At 36.1% G+C, this 10,561-nt stretch overlaps 2 protein-coding genes across 3 annotated transcripts in view; one reads left to right on the forward strand and one right to left on the reverse strand.

Annotated features, from left to right (window-relative positions):
• The window catches only part of LOC145666936 (retinol dehydrogenase 12-like), a 141,233-nt gene that overhangs the window by 124,942 nt on the left and 5,730 nt on the right, over positions 1 to 10,561 (forward strand). For both annotated transcript variants that reach the window (XM_081734548.1, XM_081734549.1), the window contains 2 exons: positions 890 to 996; positions 2,902 to 2,991. In XM_081734548.1, coding sequence (XP_081590674.1) covers positions 890 to 996; positions 2,902 to 2,991 — 197 coding nt within the window. The remainder of the gene's footprint in view (positions 1 to 889; positions 997 to 2,901; positions 2,992 to 10,561) is intronic.
• The window catches only part of LOC145666935 (retinol dehydrogenase 12-like), a 311,781-nt gene that overhangs the window by 67,187 nt on the left and 234,033 nt on the right, over positions 1 to 10,561 (reverse strand). The window lies entirely within an intron of this gene.

Consider the following 10,561-nt stretch of genomic DNA (forward strand, 5'->3'; position numbering starts at 1 on the left):
AAACAGTTAGTAATTAGTTATTTCCTTGTTGTAAAATACGATGTCAGCTGGAGATGTCGATGGTCGGTGTAAATAACATCTAAAGGAGATGAACTCCAACAGCGAAGCCTGTTAGGTTCTCAATAAATGATTGATTGGAATTTGATATAAATGAAGTTGCTGGTTCTGAATTGGCATTCCGTAACACTTTACTTGTACCGTCTAAGAACGTAAAGTGTTTAGCAAACAATTGATGAATACATAAGACACATCCTTAGTATAGGTCAAAAATATCACTCAACAAGAAGAAACGATATTCTTTCCTAGCAATTGTGGAATTGTTCCTAATTTTCTATTTTTCTTCTTCTACTACAGTTTTGTTAGAAATATTAATATCATTGTTTTAAGCAATTTGTTGTTTCTAATACGTTTCATATGTCTGTTTAACCAAAATTTGTAAATCAGAACAGTTCTTAACTATACTGATATGTGCATTTTCTTAAATATCAATATAATGAATAAATTATCCTAATTCTCTTACCCAAAGAAAGGGCGTTATTATGTATCGTGATGAAGACAACAAATCCTACCTAATTTATTATGAGCATGACTATAACCTTACTATCTTCAGCCGTGTTCTACCACTGACGGGTCCTTACAGTAAAGCAATATATCTCAAAACATAATAACAAAATGTACAATGTACAGTGTACAATGTAAATGTACGATGTACAAAATGTTCAAATGTAATACATTTCGCTGAACTATAGTATGTTTTTCTCATTTTCTCCATCCAGTTGTAACACAATGTCCATAATATTTACTGCCATCAAAACATATCTTTACAACAGGGAACCACGCTGTCACTGTTAACATTTGTTTGAAAATAATACTGTTGTTGTTTCGGTAGGTGTAACTGTGAACGCCGCAAGTCCTGGAGGAGTCAGAACAGATATTATGGAGTGTCCAAACCTGTTCGATAGAGTAATAGCACAAGTCGTCTCTCGTTTCTTTAAGGTAAGCAATCTGTTTGAATGATGTTCAGAAAATTGTGCACATCTTCAGACACTATAAGTTCACGTTAAACGCTCGGGAAGATATATGACCAAGAATTCTGAGATGTAGCGAAACAGTATGAAAGAACATAGGGAATAGTCATATTATCAAGAATTCTAAGGGTGGTTTTCCTCAATTTTTAGTTCTGTCTTCCATACTGAGAGCACCTCTATTAGAACTAGTTTGGGAGCAGCTCGGATGGCGGGTCGTCTCAAGCATTGTGCAGAATGGTGGAGTGAACTTGACTTAGCATTGCTACATGAGTGGCTCGGAATTTCATAGTTGCAGCTGTGGATTTACAAATGGAAATACCAAAGTAACAAACAACGAACATTCCATGATATTTGTCTCTACGTCTTCACCTTACGTTTTCTTCAAGTTGTTATCGAGTACATTAAAGAACTTACATCACGACTCTTTTGAAGCTATACCAAGTTCCGTAATTTCTATCAACTGATCAATCAACAAACGAAATTAAAAATTACAAGAATGTTGTTTATAATGAGCAGTTAAAATAGATTGTAGTATGTTGGCCTCTTCGTTATGTATTGTATGTGCGTTTGAATCACAAAAAATGTCGTTACATAATGTTGACATGTCTTAAGCAATATAACATTCATAGTCTTATGGGGTTCAAGTGTTAAAGAGAACTAAAAAATAGAAGTTTTAATATTTAATGATATTCTTAATGATTATAATGATATCCAGCAAAGCCGAAGCTAATGAAGTTGACGGGGACCTGCCTCCAAATTTTCCCTTCGCTTACAGTTCTCTTCTTTCTTCTCAAACTTGCATTACAGGCAACTGATACTTGCTTGAAATGTGAGAACGCAGTGATCGTTATGCTCGAGATCGGCAGTTTTCTACTCAACCTCGTTCTTAAACTAATGAAACTATACACTATCTTGTAAGCCTATTTGTGTAGCTATTGAAGTTTACTTCCATTACGTACGCCTTCCATTACGAACAAAAAGAATCCTAGTGTCACGTCTAGTTTGAAGAATAAATTAAAATAATCACAATATTTGAACTCCGTATACTATGATCATTTGTAGAAGAATGATGTGATTGGTTTCAGAGGAAAACAAGAGGGCGTGACTTCTTACCGCACATTCGCCTTCTGAATTGCTCCCGAGTCTATTCTAGATTAGGTAAGACATTCCTTCTGCGTCAACGATGTTAAATTACAGTAAGTCCTGCGAATCATCAAATAATATGGTGCCCTCATTGTTACTCAACTCTCTCACGCTTACCCACTCACTTACCTTCACCCTCAAATAACATTGATACCTGGTCCTCGTTTTCTGCCAGCATAATGTACCGAAATGAGGGCGAAGGTAGTCCTCATGATGGAAACCTTCTGTCATGTATTGCGTGCTCTCAGTATTGGTTGTGCCTTGTTCGATAGATAGTATGGGCAGTTGGATGCTTACTTGAATCGCGAGGCAATTGGAAAACTTTAACCATGCGCCAGGGAATTTTGATCTAGGTAACCAGACACCATTGCGACATGATCCAACCACTCATTCTTGATTTGAATGATTTTGATTTACTTCAGAAAAGTATTAATGTTGTAATGGTCTTCAACTCATTAAAATAACATTTTATATCACAAGGTAATGAGGAGTTAGGAGTGCATTTGTAACAGGTCTCAGGAAAGTTTGAGACCTTAACGGGCTTTAAGGTATAGCATTTTAAAAATCTTTCTTTGTGCTTAATGCAATTGCTATGTCTTTTCTCAAGAACTTAACTCACTCAAGAGTATTTTAATTGCAAAAAATGCTGTAGCGAAATTATCGTTTATATAATATTATTTTCTGATTTTTGAAGCCATTACAATATAAAATTCATGGTTATTTTTTGCAGACAGTAAAGCAGGGAGCAACGACACAGATCTACCTGGCGGTGGATGATGCCGTCCAATCAGCGACTGGCAAATATTTCGAAGACTGTGAGGTAAAAGCTAATTTTCTTAGTCGTCTCCACTGATCCAAATTACATATTTCTCAGTTTTACTGTGCTATGCCGAGGTGGGTCGTTACCGACCCAAGAACTACTTACGATATTTCATGTTTCAGAATTTGCAACACTTAAATGACACCCGAGTTTTGGTAAAAATTGACCAAACAATATGTTGGTACTTTGTTTTTTAGTTGGGTGACATACTGATTCATAGGAAGCCTGAGTATGCAAAATGCCATTTTACGGTGCATATAAAAATGTTTCAAGGTAAGTGTTATTCTCATCGTAGATGATACGTTACATTCAATGATTCGTTTATAATCACAAAATATAAAACTTTAATATGAACATAACGGCAATTATTATATCCTCATACGTTTTTGAAGATTATTTTTACAGTGTGTCGCTGCCTAGCTCCAAAGATTGTAGTCACATCCTGATAAAATCTATATGGAAAGATAGTATGCTCTTTCAAACTAATAAGACAGGGTACCCCGGTGTAAGACGCCGATCGTGATAAGATTGCACAGGCATAGAGAACATCAAAAAAGAAGCGACACGTATTTTTTTATATCTGACCAACAAAAATATACGGCCAGATATTGAAAGGGTCAAATAGGGGCAGAAAATGGGATCAAAATGAGATTACGTGGAATATAGCGAGAATGAGAAGAGATATCGGAAAAGGTTAAATGTACGAAATAATACCTATGGTCGTCGCAATGCAATGAGGTAGAACACACCCATGCGAAGAAAGCAGAACATCCGGAAATGGACCAATCACGTGTACAACATTGTCGCAATGTGTTACGGAAATGAGCGAAGAGGGTGGCAAGTAGCTGGAAGTAAGAAGAAAAGATAACGGAATATGTTTTTTTTTTTTTTTTTTTTACTTTGGGTGCATACGTCGCTCGTATGCGAAAGAGACGCAGATTCATCTCAATGCACGAAGATGGGAGAACACGTAGGAAGGATTCAGACGCCGTTCGTACAGACAGCCACCGAGACAGTACTACGCAGTGGGTTACATATATCGCGTATGGGAACAACGATGAGATGGATGTTGGAAACTAAAATGTGTGTAGGCAGTAGTATCACAAAGAACAAAAATGTTCCTATTACTGCTATGTTATAATCATATTTTCCTAGTGATGTAATGTTGGTATTGATGCGTGGTAATGATATTACTGTTGCTATTTGTGTTATGTATGTGGACCCCTTGCTATTACATTCGAATGTGCTATTCCCGGTTTTGCACCGCGGCTATTTTTTTTTGTTTTGTTTTGTTTTTTTTAAGTGACCCTGTAGTGACAAAACGGTTAGTGATTGGTGGTTGTGCTCAATGAGACTTTATCGTAGGACCACAATATCTACAACGTATCACTGTTTCAAGCAATTCGGCCGAAATCCAATTTCCATAAGTATTGTGCGGTATTGAGTCTCAATTACGATCGAAAGGAATAAAACCGTAGCAACTTATAACATCAATTCGTTCCACAAGAGCCTCTGCAGACTATAAAGTTGTTTTCTTTCTCATGCTCTTATAATAAAGCGTAACTTTTTCACTTACGATACTTTGTCTGATGCTGCTACTTCTTTACAAATTAATGCTGAAACAGAGCTTGATTTGAAGTATCGAAGAGAAAAGACATTCCATTAAGCTGTCATCTAGTTGCTGAATCACTTGGAGAAAATATTTGTAATATTTTACTTGTTACATGCTATGACTGGTTGCGAGGCATACGGACAAAATCTCGCGGCCGAAACATCGCCGCCCAAAATCTCGCCGGCCAAAACCTCGCGGGACAAAATCTCGCCGAGCCAAAACCTCGCGTGGCCAAAACCTCGCCGCCCAAAACCTCGCGTTGCCAAAACCTCGCCGTCCAAAATCTCGCGGGACAAAATCTCGCCGGGCCAAAACCTCGCGTGGCCAAAACCTCGCGGGACAAAATCTCGCCGGGCCAAAACCTCGCCGCCCAAAATCTCGCCGGGCCAAAACCTCGCCACCCAAAATCTCGCCGGGCCAAAACCTCGCCGCGAATGAAACTTTTCTTTAAAATTTACCCAATGTGTTTCTTAATATGAAATTCCACATTAAAAATAATAATAATAATAATAATAATAATAATAATAATAATAATAATAATAATAATAATAATAATAATAAAAATAATAATAATAATAATAAAAAGAAGAAGAAGAAGAAGAAGATACAAAACATCGTGTGCGTGAGCTTTCTCGGATTATTCCCGTTTCCTCCCACTTTCTTTATTCGATCATTTCCTTCATCCTGGTCATCTACGTCTCCTTTAACATACAGGACATAATCAAGGGACGTCGTAAAAACTCACATATTATTTCATACTTTCATAAATATTATTAGATTTTTGTTAAAATTTTAAGTTTTTGGATGTTCCAAAGTTCACGAAACTAACCTCGTTAGTTGTCATTACTTTCTTTATGCAGACTTTCTTTCCCTATAACCAGTTTAAAAACATCCTGACGCCCTACCTTCACATTGTAATCCTCTAATACAGAAATAGAATTTTCATATGGTATCGCGGGACTTGGTCAAACACCCGTGATACTTCTTTTGAAACAGCGTCTTTTATACCGTCATCTTTATCATCTGTTGAAACATTTACATTTTGGTCAGGTGAGATTTTGGGTATGGCGATATTTTGGGGCGCGAGGTTTTGGTCCGCGAGGTTTTGGCCAGGCGAGGTTTTGGCCCCGCGAGATTTTGGCCCGCGAGGTTTTGGGCGGCGAGGTTTTGGCCAGGCGAGGTTTCGGCCTGGCGAGATTTTGTCACGCGAGGTTTTGGGCGGCGAGGTTTTGGCCAGGCGAGGTTTCGGCCTGGCGAGATTTTGGGTCGCGAGGTTTTGGGAGGCGAGGTTTTGGCCAGGCGAGGTTTTGGTCCGCGAGGTTGTCGCCGCGAGGTTCTGGCCGCGAGGTTTTGTACCCAAACCTGGTTGCGACACTACAAGCTAATCTACGAGTAAGCAACAATGTTTAAACGTTGTATCAAACGTATTTGTTGGGGACGTTTGCGTTATTTTTGACCTGAAACTCCAATGAATTTTAATAAGATTGAAGAAGTTTGCACTCATTTGTTTGCAAAATAAGAATTACAGTACAGCAGATGAAGTACGTTAGAAGATAATTACGTAAAATATCGGATTTAATTTAAATTTATTCAGAGTTATTTATACTTCTAATGCATTATGTTTTCATTGCCTTAGAGTTGCAGCCCAAAGATATTTATGGAAAAATGAGTCACAACTGATATATATCAGCCTCTGACCTTTATATAATTAAGCTATGGAAATAGGGTCATTTGCCCAAGTGTGTATTTCCTCAAGTCTCTAAACCAGAGTCATTTCCTACAGTGGTTATCTTTTTTTCTTAATCTGATGATCATCAACCGAAACAGAAGGGACACCTGCTGCATTCGTAGCAAATACCAGAAAGGGGATGGGTGGTTTCGCTGCAGGTTATTATGAAATATCTCCGATAGACAGGGTTGCAGTGTGTCACATAAAATTGTGTTGCTTTTAAAAATATGGTAAACTAAGCATAGTTGAAACCAGTTCAACTGAAAAAGAAGCACAAACTAAGACTTTACAATATAAAATGTCTGTATTACAATAAATTCACTGGACTGTAAAAACAAATCACAACCTAAAAGTACTGACTAAATTATCTCAATGTGAAAACGAAGCAAAAACAAAAGTTATATTGATTAAGTATCGAGTTTCTATTGACGCCGTTATTTAATTTTTGTAGCCTAACGTCTTATGATTATGCACCGAGGCTAAAAGACACAAGGATGTGACGGATCACAATGCTGGAGTAAAGGTAGTTGGAGAAAACGGTAGGATCCGAGAAAACCAACGCACACGGTGTTCACAACAAAGCCTACTTTGCTCGGGCTGGAATTGAATCAGGAACCCCACGAACCAGAGGGTTGACGCCGTTAGGACCAAGTTTTGAAATATATGCTGGATAAGTCAGTTTTATTATTATTATTATTATTATTATTATTATTATTATTATTATTATTAAATAAAAAAAAACAGTATCTCAGAAATGTGAAAATATGCTTTTCATCGTTCGTCCCACGTACTCTTCATATTTACGTGGAGAGGGGGAGTGTCAAGAAGAGAAGTGAACATGCGCTCTACGAAACACAATAGGAAGATATTAATTATTATAGATAATAATAGATAATAATTATTATCACAGTTATTACATATCCCCTCTAATCGAATATTTCTGCCAAAGCCTATGTAGTATATAGGCCTATAGTCAAATTTAACTTCTCTCAATTACGCTCAAAGGCTATAGGAGACATTGATGAATTAAAGAATGAAAGAAACATGCCATAATTAGAATTTATATATAAAAAATATGGTACATTTGAAAATAATGGGGTATTATTCGAAAATTTCTATAAACTTATCTAGCAAATAGTCCGAAGAGAAAACGTTATTTAAGCAAAATTCAGTTTTTTATAAATTACAAAAGTATCTATAGTACATAAAAGACACATAAATTAACCAATCTCTGGTAAGGTGCACTGCTGGGACACAAGCGATACAGTTGAGTTGGATCAGACCCACTGCTGCTTCAAATGGAAAAAGTTGTTGAAACGACGAGTTTTAAGCAGGGCGTTTCTATTTTAGTAATTTAGGTTTCATATAATAAATTCTGCTTCTTTCAGAACAGGAAAGTTATCTATTACTTTGAAAAATTAAAAAGAAAAAGAAAGAAGGAACTTCGAAAGATTCATAAAAGTAACGTATAATTCGAGGGTAGTTCAACACTAATATGACGCCAACATGTCTGAATAAAACGCCGACATGTACAATCTCGAAGATTATTAACATAATAGTTGGATTAAGTGCATGGGAGTATTACACTTGCAATACACAAGCTTCAGAAAAAAAAAATTGGTGCTGGTGTGTCCAAACAAGTGATTGAGTATATTCTTCATTTACTCCTCCGATCTACAATCAATTGCTGGAATATCTTGCTCTAGTCAAGTTTTCTCCTGATGGTACACCTTCAATACGTGTCGTCTGCTCGAACTTGCTCTTATAGGTAAAAACTGGGGAATGGGTGACTGGTGTGAAATAAATTTTCTGTATACGAAATATAGATACAAAGCCAGTGCGTTTTCATCATAGATGCACAAAAGTGTAATTGGAAATGTTATTTCGGATTCGAAGTACATTTATTGAATATACTCACAACTTATTGCAATTAACTATTTCCCAAGTAATTTCTAACAAATCTTCTTCCCTTTCTGGAACAGAGACCAAGTCGTGTCACTTCCTGAAAATTAATGTGAAAACAGTATCACATCACCCATACTTCCTTCTGTAATTTCATGTATTTATACATTTTGACTGGTTAATGAAATCTGCCTTCTTTATGAAAGAGTTTTAAAAAATCAGAAAACTACTCTTGAAAGAAACAGACACAAGCCTACTCTATCATTTGTAACTTCATATCTACCTAACCTACAGAGATGTATTATATATCAAACGAAATGAAATTTTACTTCAAAAATATTTTGTTATAACTTTGAAGACCGTAGAATTGAACGTAAGGTAAGAAATCAAGGAAAGCATCATAGACGGCGGCGGCCAATTTAGGTATGGCAGCCATATTTGATGAAGCTTAAAACGCACTTCCAGGATATGCCTATACTTGATGGAAAGAAGCTGCCCTGCAAGTTTAATTAAGTTACTATTTTTTTTTTCGAGTTCAGTCCCCCTACATACTGGACTAAAAAGTTTGCACTTAATTAAACTTCTCAAATATATACCAACCCACAGACCAAACTGCTGAAACTATAAACTTGAAATTTGGACAGTATCTAAGATATGTGACACAGGGTACTACTAAAAAAGAATTTTTGGAAATTCGACGGGAAAGGGGGAGAAATAGGGATGGAAATTAATTTAATAAGATGATCATAGAAATAGGGATGGAAATTAATTTAATAAGATGACCATATCTCCGAATTCCTTAAAGTTACAGATTTGAAATTTGGTATTGAGTTTTCTCATTTAAAATAATGTGATAAGTTTTTTTTTCAGCGTTTTCTGATATTTTACTAAAAGGGTAAGAAAAGAAATGGAAAGAGGTGGGGGTTTGCAATTATTATATATCGATATTTCGAATTTCTGAAGGTTAGAAACATCTGATATTTTAGTAAAAAGAGGAACTAAAATGGCGAGGGAAAAGATAGGGAATGCAATTATTATAAGAAGATGTCACTCTATACGTATTTTTTACATCTGGCTTAGAAAGAAAGAAAAAAAGGTGAGAATCACAATTACAATAAGATGTTCATATTTTTGGATCCCTGAAGATTAGAGGCATGAAACTTGGTATTTGAACTGAAACTCGGTACTTTATAGGTTCATGGGATGTAAACCCGTAGGCCGATCGAACGCAGGTTTGGGGACAAGGTCCCCTAGTACTTGAAATTATCAGTGTATTTCGGCATTCAGGACAGTTAGAGAAATGAAGGTATTTGAACTGAAATTCGGTGTGCTTGTACGTTTATGAGGTGCGAGACAGTAGGCTGAACAAATGCAAGAGTCTGAGGGCGAAACACCTAGCTAGTCGAAGTATTACTATTATTAGGATCACGTAGTGGTACTTATAAGATTACAATGTTAGTACATACGTCCGTTACTCCACACGATAACTTTTGAACGAATGCGAATTTTTAAATTCTGTTTTTTGCCATAGATAGATAGAGTGATTATCTCGAGGGAGTTCGTTGATGGAGGTGATTTGCCTACCGGAAGTAGTAGAAATGAACCATTTCCGGTTTCCACATTTATCATTGTAGAGGGAAAACGGAAATAGACAAAGATAAACTGTTTTCGGAAATCAATTACAAATTTCAAGGACAACTTTCATCTTCATCCTTAACATTCTAGAATAACCGGAAGTAGAAATTACTCTCTTCCAGTTATAATGTTGATCACTATAAATTAAAAATGGTAATAGATAGCGAGAAGCAATTTTCTTTAATCAATTAAATGTCCCAAGAATAGCCTATATTCCATTTTAACACTAATCTTTCCACTCAAACCGGAATTGAAAAAAACATACTACAACTTCCATATTCAATATTAAATGATAAAATATTACGTAATCCTCTTTACGGATTATAATAATACATTCATATCTAGGGATCCCGAAAGTTAGAAACATGAAACTTGATGTTTGAACTGAAAATCGGTATGCTTGCAGGTGTATGAGGTGTGAGGTCGTAGGCTGAAGAAACACGGCAATTTTTGGGCGAAGTCCCCAGTCCGAAGGCTAGATATTAAATACATATTTTATCGTATTCTGATTATACATACAGTAGCAGAATCTTCCGTTTTCCTTACAGGAAGATAAGGTGTAATAAATATAATACCGGAAATTTAAATTGTCACACTCGACACTTTATGTATAAATAAAAGGAATTTTCAATATAATAAATATGACCTTCTTTTTGCTCTTGAAACATGTGTTCCCTTATTTTTAATTAAAA

The sequence above is a fragment of the Thermobia domestica genome, chromosome 12 (genome assembly GCF_964235325.1).
Source record: "Thermobia domestica chromosome 12, izTheDome1.hap1.1, whole genome shotgun sequence".
NCBI classification, from domain to species: domain Eukaryota; kingdom Metazoa; phylum Arthropoda; class Insecta; order Zygentoma; family Lepismatidae; genus Thermobia; species Thermobia domestica.